This window comes from Ochotona curzoniae, unplaced genomic scaffold, assembly GCF_017591425.1.
Source record: "Ochotona curzoniae isolate NIBS_2020 unplaced genomic scaffold, NIBS_Ocur_1.0 scaffold_461, whole genome shotgun sequence".
Classification (NCBI taxonomy): domain Eukaryota; kingdom Metazoa; phylum Chordata; class Mammalia; order Lagomorpha; family Ochotonidae; genus Ochotona; species Ochotona curzoniae.
In genome coordinates this window covers 4741955-4759888 of record NW_024467120.1, presented here as the reverse complement: position 1 = coordinate 4759888, position 17934 = coordinate 4741955, and the positions used below count along the sequence as shown (strand labels likewise).

At 45.0% G+C, this 17934-nt stretch overlaps 1 protein-coding gene across 3 annotated transcripts in view; it reads left to right on the top strand.

Annotated features, from left to right (window-relative positions):
- The window catches only part of KIF13A (kinesin family member 13A), a 201365-nt gene that overhangs the window by 169715 nt on the left and 13716 nt on the right, over positions 1 to 17934 (top strand). For 2 of the 3 annotated variants that reach the window (XM_040967710.1, XM_040967709.1), the window contains exons 24-36: positions 265 to 397; positions 559 to 705; positions 3887 to 3925; positions 5742 to 5841; positions 7929 to 8055; positions 9791 to 9846; positions 12856 to 12980; positions 13248 to 13424; positions 14143 to 14235; positions 14335 to 14487; positions 15633 to 15710; positions 16611 to 16658; positions 17690 to 17795. In XM_040967710.1, the coding sequence (XP_040823644.1) occupies positions 265 to 397; positions 559 to 705; positions 3887 to 3925; positions 5742 to 5841; positions 7929 to 8055; positions 9791 to 9846; positions 12856 to 12980; positions 13248 to 13424; positions 14143 to 14235; positions 14335 to 14487; positions 15633 to 15710; positions 16611 to 16658; positions 17690 to 17795 (1382 nt within the window). The remainder of the gene's footprint in view (positions 1 to 264; positions 398 to 558; positions 706 to 3886; positions 3926 to 5741; positions 5842 to 7928; positions 8056 to 9790; positions 9847 to 12855; positions 12981 to 13247; positions 13425 to 14142; positions 14236 to 14334; positions 14488 to 15632; positions 15711 to 16610; positions 16659 to 17689; positions 17796 to 17934) is intronic. The other variant, XM_040967711.1, reaches the window with a different exon arrangement.

Sequence of the window (17934 nt, the reverse complement as noted above, 5' to 3'; positions counted from 1 at the left end):
AATGGTTGGGTTGGGGGGAACGGGTTACATGGGTTTATGTGATTTTCGAAACCCTTCCATCTCTGTTTACGATATGGGAATCTCGTTGATCCCCACAAAGTGAGTCGCACCTCCACAAAATGGCAAGAACTAATAGCATAGGTTGCGGGGTCAGAAGAGAAGGCAGCGATGTCTGCCCGCTCCCCCTCGCATGCAGTAAGCGTGCAGTGAAGGGCTTGTTTCTGCTCCTTGGGCTATTGTGTCGGGTGGAATGTGTCCCTGCAGGTGGAACGAGGTGACCCGCAGGATCGAGATGTGGATCTCCATCTTGGAACTGAACGAGCTGGGCGAGTACACCGCGGTGGAGCTTCATCAAGCCAAAGATGTCAACACGGGAGGCATCTTTCAGCTCAGGCAGGTACTGAGTCTGCTTTGAATGTGTTCTTTCATATTTTCTCCTCAAGCCTCTGTTACACACCGTTCCCGGGAGATCTCTGATTTATGTTTGCCTTCATTTCCGGATCCTTTCCCCTTCCTTTGTCCCGGGCACCCACCCTGCCTCTGCCCCTACCTCTGCAGGGTCATTCCCGTCGAGTGCAAGTCACCGTGAAGCCTGTGCAGCACTCGGGGACACTGCCTCTCATGGTGGAAGCCATCCTGTCGGTGTCCATTGGCTGCGTGACTGCCAGGTCCACCAAGCTCCAGAGAGGGCTGGACAGCTACCAGGTAAGACACCAAGGCATGAAGCAGTGGTTAGTGAATTCGGTTACTGTGGCAGAGAGGCAGTTAAGGATCCTGATGGGAACCTGTTTGGGTATACAACAGAACTCCTTGCTTAAAGTGTGTGTGCCTCTTGATTTCCACTTCATCCATTGTCCTTTACCTAGACTTAATAATGCCATTTGTTTACGGTTGACTAGTACTACTCTTACGGAGAAGCACACATAAAGGCCACAGCAGTCACGCACTTTAGGCAGGTTCATACTTAGTCCAAAATACGCTGCAGGTTTAGTGTTGTTCTCCACCTGGATTCCCTTTGATTGGCATCCTAAAATTGCTTCCCTACACTGTTAATCAGCTCTTTCAAAGCTTTCCTGCTTTTGGAAAGACAGCGTTAACAAAGAGCATGAGAGACAGAAAGAACATCTTCCAGAGCTGGACTGACCCAAAGACATGAGCTTCTTCTGAGTCTCCCTTGTGGAAACAGGGTCCACTGCTTTCCCAGGTCATAAGCAGAGAGCTGAATCATAAGTGGAGAAACTGGGATTCCAGCCCATGTCTATAAGGGATGCTGGTACTGTAGGTGGGGGCTTAGTGAGCTGTGCCACCACACTGGTCCCTGCACTGCACTGCATTGTTTAAAAGCTAAAGCAATCCTCATGTACATTTTTGTCCATTAACAATACATTGCCTATATTTGCATTCTCATTCTTACGAATAAGTTGAAAGCCCTCAGAACTTACCTTCATATTCAATCAGAGCATTTCACAACTTGTTGTCCCCCAGCAGCCTTAAATACCTTCAGTACTTCAGCACAGCCTCAGGCTCCCTCCTGATGTGAATGTGGCATGGGGGCAAGTGAGTGTATTCAGCCTGGCCCCCCTGAGCCGTGTACCATCATGCCAGGCATGACTTCTAGTTTCCCTTTGATTCCATGGCATTCGAGCAAAAAATGTTCTAGAAGCTAGAGAACAACACGCCGACCACAAGTACTGGGCCTTAAGGTAGGCAGGGCCTTGTCAGACACTGTTTTCCTTCTATTCTCAGCTCTGCACTCCAGAGCATGCCCGGACAGGGTCTGCACCTCCCGAGGCAGCTTTTCCACCAGACCACTCCCCATGTGTGCAACGGGGGGCTGTGGAATGGGTTATAGGCGTTCTTGTTCCAGTTCCAGCGTGGCCACAGAGCTGGGTGGAAAGACAGCGCTGGTCTAAGAGTCGGGAGACCTGGTGTTTGGTCCAGGTCAGCTTCATTAAATGGCTACACTGACTGGGAAATATAGTCTTTGAGACATATTTTTTTCTTTCCTACCAAATGATGAAGTTGATTCAATAATTCTCCAAGATCCCTCTCTACAATAGAATTTTATAGCTTAATAAACCTCTGATGTTAGATAAACATTGTATTTGTGTTTTCCAAGCCATGGTCTATAGAAAATGGACCCTCAGCTCACTAATTGTTCTCGTCTGAGAAACATGCTAAAGATTAATTATGTACATTTTCCTTAAAAAAAAAAAACTCTACTTCTTGAGTTAAAACCAGTTTTTGTCAAAATGTGAACTTTACCAGCCTTTCCTCAGAGCTGTGCTCCTTTGGGCTTTTAGTACCAGGTGTACGATTCAAGCAATAGCTTTCTTAAGGACTTTCCTTCCTTGGCTGCCATGCTCAAGGTCATGCCCACTATTTATTTTGAGTGCTTTATTGAGGTAATGAACATATCATGGAAGCAGTACATAATGTGTAATGTCTCAATTATCTCTAGTGATACACCAAGACCAAGCTGATGAATGTTAACAAGCATGTTTATTTTTTATTGATGTAACCTGCTTTATTTTGTTGCTCATGTGATACTTTGGAATGATTCTTACACAACCGCTGAAACCGGTACAACAGATGCCAGTTTCACAGCAGTTTGATGCCTTGGAAGCCCAGGCCAGTTTTCAGCTAGTAGACACACCCCCCTAGTCTAAAAATTAACGCGAAGTCAAAGCTGTTTGTTTTCTTACATTAGTAGAGAGTCTTATTTCAAGCTACGTTATTTCAGGATTCAGCCACTATTGAATAAGTTCATCATGTAAGTACGGTGGCGGTTACCAAACTTAAAAATTGTGGTGTATTTTGAAGTGTAGATACAGTAATAACTTTATGTGTTTACTTTATTGGTTTGAATGGCAGAGAGGTGGAGAGAGTGAGCCTGGGAGAGAGAATGAATGCTGCCTGGTGCTGGTTCACTCCCCACATGCCAGCTCAAGCTGCCAGGACTGGGTCAGGGACAGCCAGGAGCTGAATCAGTCCGAGTCTGTCACGTGACCTGAGTGGCAAGAACCTAATCACTTGAGCCATCACCGTGGCCTCGGAGGGCATTGCTGGGAAGCTGGGGTCAGGAGCGAGAGCCGGAACTTGAACCATGGCGCGCCCGTGTGAAACACAGGTGTCTTAACTTCTAGGCTAAATGCCCATTCCTTGAATATATTTTAAAGCACTTTTTGCTTAAGTATGTATATGTATGAATATCTTTGCTGTGTCTAAGATTTAGTGATAAATGCAATTCGCAGGTTTCTCTTTAGATTCTGTTTTAAGGAAGACTGTCTCGGTCAGAACCCTTTGTTTTGTCAACTGTTGTTGGTTTTTGTTTTTTAAAACTTACTTAAAATGTTACTATGTGTTTGGGGTAGTGGAGATTTTTCTCAGCTGGTAGATCCAGTAAGTAGAGGCTACTGATCATGTGATGGCATGTAAAAGCACGACCGGTGCTTTTACTGCGGTTTTGTGGTACGAACCTTTACGCTGGTAGTTGTGGGTCCCCCAGGCCTGCAGGAATGTACTACAGGGCAGGACCTGCTGAGGTCAGAAGCCAAGGGGCCAGTCCTGACCTGCCACTAGCAGTGTGATCTTTGGGTTAAATCCTTTCAGCCTTTGACTAAAACAAAGGTTGGGCAAGATAATCTCTGAAATCCATTGTAGTTTTGCCACTTGTTTTTAAATGACTTCCTTCTTGTGTTTAAAAAACAAATTACACATAAGTGGTTTCCATTCATTAAACCCTCTTGAGAGCCAATTAAATGTGTGATTTTGCTGACGTGGTGTGAGCTGTTCATTGTAATGCGTATGTAAAGCTTAAGGAATTTTTCTTGTGTTATTTGAGAAACAAAATGCATGTCCTTTGTGTTTATTTTTTTCCTCCCAGAGAGATGATGAGGATGGTGATGATATGGATAGTTATCAGGTATTGCTGCCGCTGTGGATCCTGTGGCATGGGGCACAGCTACCGCTAATCGCCAGCTTTCGCACAGCGGAGGCCTGGGTGCAGGAAGGAGGAGCCTAGAGCAAGAACATGCAGTGTCCATGCACTTGCTTTCAGTGTCATCCCAAGTGCAACACTACCTCCCTAGATTTCCCTGCACTTCAGACTTGATCATGAGATACTGCCCTTTTGCCAAGCCATCTTGAATTGCCAGCTTGTAAAGCTTTGCTCCGCGAGACCAGTACCTCTGCATTAAAATGGGTGATCTTAAAAATGGCACAGTTACTCATCCACAAGCTATGGGTATTGTTTTGCCTTTCCTATGCTAAACTTAACTTCGCTCCTGATGTCCAAGGGGCTGTGCACACAGCTTTGTTTTCTTAGCCAGTTGTCCTCTCTCATTTAGAGTCAACTGTAGTTCTTTGTCATCTGCGGGATTTAAATCTCAGATTTCTTGCTAGAAATCCAGGGGGGAGAATTGCAAGGCTACTTGAAGAAGTTCCTGGGGAAAATGAAGTTAAAAAAATGAATTATTTTTATACAGGGAAATTGAAATCCATGCATAGTTTTTTTTAAATATTATTTGTTTTATGAGCTTTTTGCAGACTCCGCCTTATATGCATGGTTTTCAAAAAATTTTACGTGAAAAATGAATTTATCTTTTAATTCTGCTTTTCAGGAGCTTTCTAAAATGCCTCCTACATGCAAATGTAAAATTTTCCCTAGTCATTAATGACTGGCCTGGTGTCACAAGACTTGCATTGATAGAACTGTGGTCAGAGCAGCAAGTTGAGCTTAAGTCTTCTGAGTTTGAGTCTTAGGCTTGGTACTGATCATTCCCACAAGTTTAGAAGGACATTTGCCCAGTGTGCCTCCTACATGTAACATGTGGGTACGTTGTAGGGAAGTCCCAGAGGTCCTCAGGTGTCTACTCTTAACATAATGTCAGAAGGGTTAGACTAGGACATTCAGAGAGCATTTTGAGTAAAATTGATCAGTTTTTCTTTCCCTATTCATAATTTTAATTAAAAAAAAAAACACAGAAAGAAAAACAGAACCGGTGATAAACATTAGTGGAACGATGTACTGACCCCTGCCCGGGATCTCAGCAGTGCCGTTGACTAACACTCTGGGGCTGTGCGTGCCTCCCTCCATCTGGTGCAGAGTGAAGCCAGTGCCTGCTTCTGGGACTTGTTAAGCATGGCTGATTGCATGTCGGGTTTTGCATGGGAGACGTGGGATTAGCCCCATGGTCGTGGCTGGGTGTAAAATCCTTGCAGCAGGTCTGAAGGGTTCTCTGCTGGTGTGTTCTTTGTGCCTCAGAAGATACACGTTGTCAGGCCATTGAACAATGGACTATCAAAGTACCTGTTGTTTCACATCTCATGTGCTGTTATGTGATTTAATCTTTGTTCGTGGTGTCCTGCTTGGAATCACAAACCTTTCATTGGATAGCTGTGATTTAGATACACACACACACACGCACACACACATACACACATATGTACATAAAAGCACCCAACATAAAATGCACCCAACAGCTGGCATACTTTGAGCTTGTCTTGCTTTTACAGATAATTATCTCTTTGTAGATCTGGGGCTCTGATTGCTGGGTTCCAACATCCTCGATCAGCATGCGGTATTGCTGAGGCCTCTTTGCTTACCTGCGTATTAATCACACAGCAATATTCAATGGCCCTTCTAATGAAAAGTTCCCTGATCAGATTAAATATCTCTAAGTGAAAAGAAGGCTCCGCAAAGGTACTCTATAGAAAATACTCTCCCTCTCCACTCTCAGGAAGAAGACTTAAACTGCGTGAGAGAGCGCTGGTCAGATGCACTCATTAAACGACGCGAATACTTGGATGAGCAGATCAAAAAAGTCAGCAATAAAAAAGGTATGTGAGGTGAGACTCCTGCCTGGGAGTGGCCGTCTCCCGTTATCATCATGGTGGTGAGTTTTCCGCTGAAGTGGACAGTCGTATCTTAGTTGCTTTCAAACTTGTGACAGTTGTAGCCGCTCACATTGTGTGGTAGATTGTTGATTTAAGAAGGTCTGCATTTAAAAATAACACTTTCCAGAGTTGCATGTATGTTTCGTGTGGTCTTTGTGAGGTCCCATCATGGTGTGCTGTGGACAGACCCAAAAGGTGCAGTGATGGGGCAGCCCATTAAAGCCATCTCGGATGGGAGTTTCCATTCAGGCGAGGCTTGGTGAGCAAGTGAACAAGCAGATAGAGGGCGGTACCATTGGTTTTGATGAATACACATACCTTGTATTAAATGACCAAAAATGATCTATTCTAAAACAAAGTCAAGAAAACAAGTGGATTGATCATACTAAAAGGAAGTGATATTACTTTGCCACAAAGTATGCCCAACTAGAAATTAGCCATGAAAGGAAAAATTGAAATGGTAATGCAAATTTTTGGTTATTTGGTTTTTTTGTGTGTGTGTCCTTTTATTGGGAGTAAAGTTGTGAAATACTTGTTCATATTGTTTTGATTATCCTTATTACAAGGAGACAATAAATATTGTGGTTTTTTTATTTAAAATCATAATACATTTTCATTAATCTTCAAATTATGCCATAAAACTATGATATTAAATGCCAATTTTGAATTTTGTTCAGGTTTATGGTTTTATTTATTTGAAAAGCAGTTATAGAAAGAAGAGGAATACAGAGAATCTTCCATCTGCTGGCTCACTCTTCAAATGGCCAGACCAACCAGGTTGGGCCAGGCCAAAAGCCAGGAGCATGGAGTTTCTTCTGGGTCTCCCACATGCATTCAGGGGCCCAAGGATTGAAGCCATCTTCTGCTGATTCCCAGGCTTGTTAGCAGGGACCCAGATGAGAAGTGAAGCAACTGAGATTTGAACCAGTGTCCATACAGGATATCAACATCTCAGGCAGAGGCCTAACGTGCTATGCCACGATGCTGGCACCCAAAATTAAATCTTATTTTAATGACCACAAATATGATTCATTTTGATAACCAGGAGGAGATACTGCAGACTATAAAATGCAGGACTTGAGAGCAGTGAAAGGGTCCTATCTAGTTGGCACTCGCAGCTCCGCTGGCTGTGACCCAGCTGCATGGGTGCAGTTTGCTCATGTTGGCAGCGGTCCCTGAGACTCTAGAGTAGAGTCGTACTCTGAAGCTCCTCCTTCGCTCGTCCTGCCGTCATGGTCTTGTTTATTTGTTTGTTTATTATAATCAAATACTTGTTGCACTTGATTGATTCTGGACCGAAGAACACATCATGGTTGTTACAGTCCCTTACACTTGGAAGGATTAAAGCGTCTTCCCTCCAGGAAGCGTCTAGGCCTGACCTATTATGGCTTCCTTCAGTTTGAGTTTGTGTTCAGCCTGCTGATAAATACTCATTCTAATTGTGCCAAGGGAGCCCCAGAAATGAAGGACAGAGGGAAAGATTTCCAAATATCTTACACTAAATTCCTTTCCTGATGAGCATCAAGGATGATGAAGTTGGTGTTACAGAGTGGAATAGATGGTGTTATTTTTAATCCTCCATCTTTATAAAGTGGTGTACACCTTTATAAAGCAATGCCACATCCATTGTTTCATCCGATCCTTCCAACAAGCATGGAAAGTAGCCATGGCTTGTATTACCTCTGGGTGGCATGTTAAGAAACTCTCACATCTTAAGTGACTTCCCTGAGTTATAGGACCAGTAATGTAACTTTAGACTTCCAAATGCTGTTTCAGTTTTCTTCCTGCTGATCCTAGCCTGGGTAGTACCTTGGGCTACTCAATGTCCAACTCATGTGGATGTTTATATATGTACTTCAGACCCTAAGAAAATTTGCTTGCAACATAGTAGAAGTCTAAACAGCTTTGGATATTACTGAATGAAAATGTCTTTCATGTAAATTTATTCTGCAATCAAAAGAAAAAAAAGTGAAGTGGAAATTTGTGGTTTCTCTCTCATTGGCATTCCCCTTTCTCATTCTGTTCCTCAGAGAAAACGGAGGACGACATGGAGCGGGAAGCCCGGCTCGTGGAGCAGTGGGTAGGGCTGACAGAGGAAAGGAATGCGGTGCTGGTGCCAGCCCCGGGCAGTGGGATCCCCGGAGCACCTGCTGACTGGTGAGGCTGCCCTTTCTGCCTGTGACAAGAGCCGTACTGGGCACAATAAAGGCTCACTGTGCTGCTCAATGGAAGGCCACCCATTCCTAGGCATTCCCTTCCATTATTCCTCCCCATTGTGGCCAGCTGCCCCCTGCCCCATCCAGGGAGCCAGAGGGCATTGATTTGCTGGCTAGCAACCCAATACTCCACTCCTCTAGTCTCTGAATAAGCAGCCTGGTCTCCAGGAACGCTTTTGGCTCAAAAGAAGGTTGTTCCCAGAGTATAGTTGGAGGGAACTGGTACCTGCTTCGTTTAGAAACTAACACAGAGTGGGCAGTTAAGTACTACATAATCGATCAACCAGTTGATCAGTCCAGTCGGTTCCAGTTCATGGGAAATGACCTGTTGTCCTTAACTTTGGAGTGAAATAGATCTGAGTTTAGCCTATAGCTTCAGCTCTTATTCGCCTAACTTCTCTAAGACTTATTCCCAATCTGTTCATGGAGCTGCCCTTATGGTAGTGTTGTAGGAATAAGGATAATAGATGTAAAATACCTACTACATTATAATGTAACCTTTTGTCCCCATTCATCACAAAGTGCCTGCTGCTTTTATTCTCGTTGTCTTTTTTTTTTTTTAAGGTAAAGTTACAGAAAGAGGAGGAAAGATAGAAAGAGAGATCATGCCTCTGCTGGTTCACCCCCCAAGTGACCAAAGCAGTCACAAACGGGGCAGGACCAAGCCAAAGCCAGAAGCCAGGATCTTCATCTAGGTCTCCCACACTGGTACAGGGGTGCAAGTACTTAGGCCATCTTCTGCTGCTTTCCTGGGCAGATTAGCAGGGAGCTGAATGGAATGTTGAGCACCCATGGTGTCACAGACTGCAGTATAACCCATTAAACCACAGTGCCAGGCTGGCCCTTTATTGTTATTCCTATTACAACAGTGTGTCCTTGCCATAGAAGAGAAGCCAGATAGCCTTCAAACACACAGTGCTCAGGCCCAGAAGCGTCTTTTGAACCAGGCAAGAAAGCAGTAATAATGCCAATGATTTTACCAGGGACAAGTGGAAATGCAATCAGTCTTGTCATCTGTTGTGCTAGAATCCCGTGGGTCACATGCAGGATGTCTGCCAGCCTCTTCTTATGGACCCCCAGCTTATTCCCTCTCCTATCTGTTTCCTCGGAGTTCTCTCTAAAGAGTTCTCTCCTCGCCATGGTCTCTCACTTAAGGTGCCTGCAACATCAGATCATCCTGAGTGTTTGTGGTCCTGGGTCACCCTTCCCACTTAGTCTGACTTGGAGGATGGAGAGGCCTGGGAACCTTCATTGTAGCTGGTGATGCTGAGGCAGCTGGACTGGGTTTTGACTAGACACTGGCTGGTCTCCTGCATGTGTTCCACCTCCTCTCATGCAGTATTTTCCGTCCTCTGAGCTTTTAAAATATCACCCACCTGATTTACTTCCCTCTAGGTTTTGCCGCCACCCTACCAGGATCCCCTTCCCATGACCAACTCATAGAATCATTTTTAGAAAAACTTGAAAGCTTTCAGTTAGTTATGTAATTAGTAGTCCTTTTTAGATTTTTCTGAACGCCATTACAAAGGTCAAGAGAAGTAAAGGCACTGGTAGTTGATCAGTAGAACCAGTATCTCCAGTGGTTTTCTCTCTCTCCTGCATTCATGGGTGAGGGAATATTGTCTAAATAGTAAGACACAAGTTTTGTTATAATTATATTTTATTGTTGCATTTAGGATCCCACCTCCTGGAATGGAAACCCACATACCAGTTCTCTTCCTGGATTTGAATGGTAAGTGACACACCTCAAGTTCCAAGGGCCATATGCTGCTGCCTGTGTTGCTGGCATCCCATATTAGGGCAGGGGTTCATATCCCAGCGGTTCTGCTTCCAGTCTAGCTTCCTGCTAATGCACCTGAATAAGCAACAGTACATGGCCCTGATACTTAGGTCCCTACCACCCACGTAGGAAACCCAGATGGAGTGTTGGGCTCCTGGCTTCCACCGGCCCAGACCTAACTTCTGCAGCCTTTTGGGAAGTGGTCACTCTCTTTCTCTTTCCCTTTTCTCTTGTTGTCATTTTGCCTTTCATGTAAATAAGGATAAATAAATAATGAAATGTTTGCAGAAAAAGTTTTAAGGCCACTCACAATAAGACTTGTAAGCTATTCAACCTCATTCTATTTTCATCCTTGAATCACTTCTCATCATTTATTTGCTTTCTTTTGATAATTTTTGTCTAATCAAATACATATAAGCATGACATGTAAACTCACTGGAAATGAGATGTATACACTTCAACAAAAGAAAGAGAGCAATTAATCTGAAACATCAATTTTAAAAACCAGCTAGGCAAGTAATCACTCCCCAGAGATTCTCTTTCAGCTCAGCTAAGGCCAGGAAGCTACATTTCTGATGGCAACTGCAGTTAAATCCCCACCCCCCAGTTCTCAAGCCAAAACATGATTGGACTGCAACCCAGCACGAAGAGTTGTCTTTTAGTGTAACAGTGGAAGCAAACTTGGGTCAACTAGAACAATGATGATTTTCAATGTGTTTTAGAAGTAAAATCCTTGTCCAAGTGAAATCTTATGTGAAACCATCTTGGAGAAATGGAAAGTAGAGTTGCTGAGTTTGAGAGTGAGCTGACAGGCATCCTGGAAGACATGTCTACCAGTCCCTGAAGCTCCTGAAAACATACCCCGAAGTTCCCTGTTGTAGAAGCAAGACCAGTAATGGAGATGGAAGGCACAGGGACACTGGCTTGGGCTGTCCACACAAGGTTGTTCTGAAAGACTGTAGAGCTAGAATGTGGGCCTCCTAGGGAGACAGGTTCCCTGTTGGTGCTGGTGTGTAAGCAAGGGCTGATGGCCACATGTGGAGGTCGACAAAGAGTAAATCTCACATTGGCTAGGGCATTGAAAGGTGGTATTCCTAACCTTCTTAAAAGATTTTTATGTATTTGTTTGAAAGAGTTAACAGAGAGAGCGGGAAGGACAGAGAAAGAGATCTTCCATCTGTTGCTTCATTCCCTAAGTGGCTACAGTGGCTGGAGCTGGGCCAGGCTGAAGCCAGGAGACAGGAACAAGGAGCTTCATCCATGTCTCCCATGTCATGGCAGAACCCAAGTACTTGGACCATCATCCACTGCTTGTCATTAACAGGAAGCTTGATTAGAAGTGGAACAAGGGTCTTCTTCTCTCATAGCCCCACTCCTGACTGCTGTAATAGGTTTCTTTTTTTTTTTTAAAAGATTTATTTTTATTATTTTTTTATTGGAAAGGCGGATATACAGAGAGGAAGATCTTCCGTCCGATGATTCACTCCCCAAGTGAGCGCAACGGCCAGTGCTATGCCGATCCTAAGCCAGGAGCCTCTTCCAGGTCTCCCACACGGGTGCAGGGTCCCAAAGCTTTGGGCCGTCCTCGACTGCTTTCCCAGGCCACAGGCAGGGAGCTGGAAGGGAAGCGGGGCTGCCGGGATTAGAACCGGCGCCCATATGGGATCCCGGGCGTGCAAGGTGAGGACCTTTAACCACTTGCGCCACCGCGCCGGGCCCGTGTAATAGGTTTCTGACTTCAACAAATCTTGCTTTGCTTGAAAAGAAAAAGAAAGAAATTGCAGGCATGAAACTGATAGTCAACAACACTTTAAGGCAAAGTTGGAGGAATTTTGAAAAAGTGGAACAGCCGGGACCTGAACAAACACCCGTATGGGATGCCAGTGACACTAGCAGCAGCTTTACCCACTACACAGCGCTGGCTTTACCCACCACACAAGGCCATATTTCTTCCAAAAGCAAAGAGCTCTGCTTCTTAGTTGATAATTTAATTGACTAAAAATCTTTAAACTAGGGGTGGCTAAATCCTTCCATTGCACACGCCGGGATCCCATATGCACACCAATTTGTATCCCAGCTGTTCCACTTCCCTTCCAGACCCCTGTTTATGGCCTGGGAAAGCAATAGAGGATGGCCCAAGGCCTTGGGATTCTACAACCATATGGAAGACCCAGAAGAAACTCCTAGCTCAGTTCTGGCTGTTGTGACCACTTCGGGCAGTGAAGTAGCAGACGGAAGATCTTTTTCTCTGTATCTCCTTTCTGCATATCTTCCTTTCCAATGAAAAAATAATAAGTCTTTATAAACTCTCTGTACTAGTATAGACTGTATAAGTAGGAAAAGAAGTATAACCAATTATAGGAGGCAGAAAAGCTCTTAAGTGTGTTCAGGGAGACTATTTAGCCCCAGCAGTGTGGCGATTGTAGTGTGGTAGATTCAGCCACCTAAGCTTGGGAAATGCACATCCTGTATTGGAGTGCTGTATTGAGTCCCTGCTGCTCCACACTGCTGATCCGGCTCCCTCCTGATGAGTGTGGGAGGCAGCAGAAGATGGCTCAGGTACTTGGGTCCCTGTCACTACCCCGAAGACCCTGCTGGAGTTCCTGGCTCTTGTGCTGGTCCCAGCTGCCGTGCGTACTTAGGAACCGAACAAGCAGATGGAAGATTGCCTATTCCTTCTCTCCTTCTCTGGTTCACTTGGCCTTTCAGTGAATCAACCTTTCAAACAAAACAAAAATCTCTTCACTGTATCTCATAGGAGCTTCCCATAACTGTATTTGTAGAGGGAATAAACTGTTGCAGGTCTTGGAGGCCCTGTTTCAGTTGCAGGATAAGGGAGAGAACCTTAAAAGATGTTCTAGAACTTCATTATCTATCAAAAGCATATTTTTGAACTTGGCGTGTTTGCTTAAAAAGTGACTTTGCTCCTCACCTCTTTTCCTGTGCCCTGGGCTTGGCCAGCGCATGACCTCAGTACCAACGAGCAACTCGTGGGCCCCCACGCGTCCGGTGTGAACTCCATCCTGCCCAAGGAACACGGCAGCCAGTTCTTCTACCTGCCCATCATCAAGCACAGTGATGACGAGGTACTTGACCCCGCCTTCCCCCAGCTCCCTCCAGGGCCTTTGGAGCCTCTCACACACCCAGGAGTTGTCTTCCCCCGGAAACGGCTGAGGTCCAAGAGGATGAGGTTTTTAGGCAAAATCGAACAATTACATTATTTTTGAAAAGGGGGCAGGGGAGAAAAGTGGTTTGATTACACTGAGTTGAACTTATTTCTTTTCTCAGGGATGTCACGTAAAAGTGCATCACCCGTGTTGTGTCTTATTCTCCTCCTGTGTCCCCACCACTAGGTGTCAGCCACCGCCTCCTGGGATTCCTCTGTGCACGATTCCGTTCACTTGAACAGGGTCACGCCGCAGAATGAGAGGATTTACCTGATCGTGAAGGTCACAGTGCAGCTCAGCCACCCGGCCGCTATAGAGTTGGTGCTGCGGAAGCGAATCGCAGCCAATATTTACAACAAGCAGGTAGGAGTGGGTCCTGCCCCTTCTCCAGGCCTGAGCACTTGTGACTCTCCCTCTCTATGACCCAGGGTCTGGGCTGCTCAAGGCAGAGGGCGTGCAGAAGGTGAGCACACTGGCAGAGTTAGAGCCTGGTGTGCATTTATCTAAGAAAATCAGCAAGAATACCAAAAGGTTCATGTCACCCCCGAGGGACCTTCCTTTCCACTCTGACTTGAGGCCCGCAGTCATAGCAGACAGTGGAACTGTCTGCCACACCAACATTCTTCTCGGTGTGAAAGTGCAAGCACTGAGCCTCGGAAATCAAACACCGGGTGCAGGCAGGTTAGGGACAAAACATAGACAAAACAGGGAAGCCCCCAGAGCCCCCAGTACCACCAGATCTCATCCCGGAGGTGCAGACAGTGGAGCTGAGCTTCTTCAAGGTGCTTCCCCTGAAGGGAAGCCAGCAGGAGGGAGAGGAACGACCACAAAGCCCCCAGTCTATTGCACATCCAAAGCCCATCCCTGAGCAACGGGTGAAAGTGCTCATCTCTCAGGGCGCAGGCGGGACTCAGGTTCTGGTGGGGTTTTTTGTTGTTATTGTTTTTCTAAGTATAGTGAATGAGTGTATGCATGCATGCACATAAAAAATATAATAGTTGCCTATACTTTTGTGATCTGTAGAACAATAAACAACTTGCTTTTGTCACGTGGTTTAATCCAGCCTTCCTTTTCTACCAAGAGTTTTACCCAGAGTTTGAAGAGGAGAATATCGCTGAAGAACATATTTTATTCCTGTGGTGTCACCTATGAAATAGTGTCCAATATACCAAAGGTAAAATTTGTGCAACCCACTCTGGGCTCATAGTGGAGCTGCTCCTCACGCTCGGGATGAAAACACAGGCCCTTTTCCCTTTTCTTCCTGTCCCCAAAGGCGACCGAGGAGATCGAGGACCGAGAAACGCTGGCTCTGCTGGCAGCAAGGAGTGAAAGCGAAGGCACCTGGGACGGCGAGACGTACATCGAGAAGTACACGCGGGGCGTGCTGCAGGTGGAGAACATCCTGAGCCTGGAACGGCTACGGCAGGCAAGTGAGCGAGCATCCGGAGCGAGGGTACCACTGCCCGCCTTCATCCAACCGTCTCCCCCCCAGTGCACATGGAGGAATGTGTTTTCCTAGATGCCTTTGCCATACCCTGTCAGAGCAGGAGCAGGTGTGGTCGTCAGCTCAGGGGCAGCATTATGACTAGTCAGGACGAAACATTAGAAGAATAGCTAATGTGTCTCAAACAATTCCTACTAGCCAAGCGCTATGCCCGCTGTGCCCAAGCAGCTCAGGGACGGTGTTGGATGCATGTGCAGAGCAGCCCTCTGCTGTAGTCCCTGCTTCCAGAGGGTTCTCAGAGAGGTTTGTTAACCAGCCACAGCTTACCCAGACAGGAAGTGGTGCAGAGTCTGACGTAAACCCACGTAGCTTACTTGATCCCAAAGCTGATAAGTGTAACCAAGCAGTGTTACAGTCTGCTTAATTTGTAGGTGCAGCTTGCTTTTTTTTTTTTTTTTTTTTACGTATGGAACAGTAGCCTACTAGACAGGGGGACTGTGAGGCGGGGGTGTCCTTACACAGGAGCAGTGGTTGTCACTGTGAGAAATGCTTGAGCAACAGGAAGAAAAAGATTGGCACCGGTCAGAGGGGGAAAATTGTTCCCTTGGTGGAAATCCCACCCAAATTGACGGAAGGATAAGATATGAAGAGCAGAAAACTATTGGTGTTTTTTCAAGTTTGTAGAACTGGAATTAAAAGGTAAGATGATTTGGTGCAAAGGAAAATAATTGACATCCACGTAAAGTTAGTGGAGAATGTGCATTGTGAAAAGAACTGCGCATGGGTTTCAAGATGCTTTACAACAAAATAAACTGAACATTTTGATTCCATTATTTCATGAACTTTGTGAAGTACTCTGTCGCTTCATTTTTTCTGTTCATGTGTATGAAAAACTCAGAGCAATAATCAGCTTTCTTTTGGCAATTTTCCTGGTTTGATTTGTGAAAAAAAAAATTCGATAATTGCTAATACAAAATAGTGAGATTCCAGCTTTGTGTGGGCAGAAGATGGATAATTAAACAAATCTCTTTCTATACTTTTTCTAAGTCTTCAAATAAACATGTGTTAGTCTTACAACCAGTTGGAACAGCAATAAATGTTATTTTCTGATCATCATGCGGTCACAGGCTGTCACAGTCAAGGAAGCGCTTTCTACCAAGGCTCGGCACATACGGAGGAGTCTCAGCACGCCGAATGTCCATAACGTAAGCACGCCCTGCACAGTGTGGCACAGGATGTGTGGGTTGGGGATGCAGGGGACAGGAAGTGGCACTTTATGAGCAAGACAGAGCCCATGGCATGGTGCAACGTCCCACAGTGCCAAACTGCCCCTGCACGCCAGTGGGGCAGCCCAGAGGACACAGCTGTGAGACACATGACTCAGCCTTTAGCAGGCTTTTACAAATTCTGGTTCACCAATGTAGCTCCTTGGGAGAACTTTCTGAAGATGAAGATGGAGGGCCTGGTACAATGGCTCAATTGGCAAATCCCCTGCCTACAAGTGCTGGCATCCCTTATGGGCTCCAGTTCATGTCCCTGCTGTTCCACTTCCCATCCAGCTTCCTGCTTATGGCCTAGTGAAGCAGTGGAAAATGGCCCAAAGCCTTGGGACCCTGCACCTTGTGTGAAGCCCAGAGGAGGCTCCTGGCTTTGAGTCAGCGTAGCCTGTGTCATCGGGACTAATTGGGGAGTGATCCAGCAGATGGAAAAGATAAAAAGGAAAATTGAACTTAGTCAGTTAAAGGGGTAAAGTGGTGGTGTCACCAATTCTGCTACCACTATGAGAGACTGAGGTTGAGTCCCAGCTCCTAGGGTTAGCCTGGCCCAGCCCTAGCTGCTTGCAACCATTGGAGGAGTGAACCTGTAGACGGCAGAGGGCTGCCTGCCTCTCCCTCTCCGTTAATGCCTCTGACTTTTAAAGAGATATATGTAAGGCATGTATTGAAATAATTTACCATACACTGAGTGTACTACTCATTGTTCTTGGGAGTGAAAAGAAAGGGGAAAAAGTCATGTGGACTTCAGCTGTTTGTAACATATTTCTTTATGTATAGAAAGATTATGCTCGATATCTAAACCGCATGGGTTAACATCGTCTCTTCCAGGTCTCCTCTAGTCGACCAGACCTTTCCGGCTTTGATGAAGATGATAAGGTATGAACCATGGCTGGGTTGTTAGCAAATCTGAGGCTTGAAGTCAAGAAAAAATCTTAATATTTTTTTTTTTACCATCTCTGCATTTGTTAATTAGTCCTAGGCAAAATATTCTTTTTTGCCCCTCTGTATCCAAGTTCGAATTTGTGGTGTGAAATTCCTATGTATTACCAGTATTACATTGCTACTTAGCATGATGTATTTCGTGTCAAAATGGTGCTGTACGTGGTTCAATATACGTGTGTTTGTGGATGCTTCTTTACCATAGCAAAAGGAAGAATATTTTTAATGGGTGAAATGAGGAATTTTAAAATTAAAGACAGTTTGAAATATTTTTCAGCTACTTTGGGGGCAGGGCAGACATTATACATTGAATTAGCACTTAGGAACTGTGAATGAATCGAAAGGTATAAACACAAATCATGTCCTCAAAATTCAGAATCTAGTCCTTAAAGGCAGAGAGCTCCTGGGAAGTAGAATTAAGAGTAAATAAACCTATGTATGGTATTCACAAGTTTTTCTCCCTTAATTACAATAACACCTTATATCTGTTTCAAACTTATAAATCTCAGATTTCCATAAAGTGACCACACCACCTGTTTTAGCTGAGACAGTCCCAGCTCATTCCTAACACCCAGTAGAATTACCAACGGAACCATTTTTCTCCTCCAAGTGCCTCAATTTGATCTTTAAATTACTCAACCCAGAGTTATGCCACATTGATCAAAGCAGCTCCCTTTGGTGGGGCATTAAGGCGAAATGACCCCTGCAAAGGTTCAGAAGTGGATTTCACTGTATTTGTAAAGACTTCATTCAACAAATACAGTTCATTCACTCTGGATATGTCTTGAATACAAGTTTTTCATATTATTATTAAGCACCTTTTGATATGTTTGAAATGTTTCAAAATACAGAGCACATTCTACCCTAAAAAAAAAAAAAAGGAGGGTGGAGGGAAAGAAACCTTATCCGGGCTTCATTTCATGTTTCAGAGTCACTTACTTACACTTAACCTGCTTTTCTGCCTCTAGGGCTGGCCCGAAAACCAGTTAGACGTGTCTGACTACAGCTCCAGTTTCCAAGACGTGGCATGTTATGGAACTTTACCCAGGGATTCACCTCGGAGGAGTAAAGAAGGTAGTGGAGACACTGAGTTTTGCAGTGACATTTCTGTGTGACTGCTTAGGGCATTGCATAAACCAAGTCCTTCACGGTGACATATAGTAAGGTCGGAAACTGAATCTGGTGAGTTGTGACCCAAACTGCCTACCTGAGC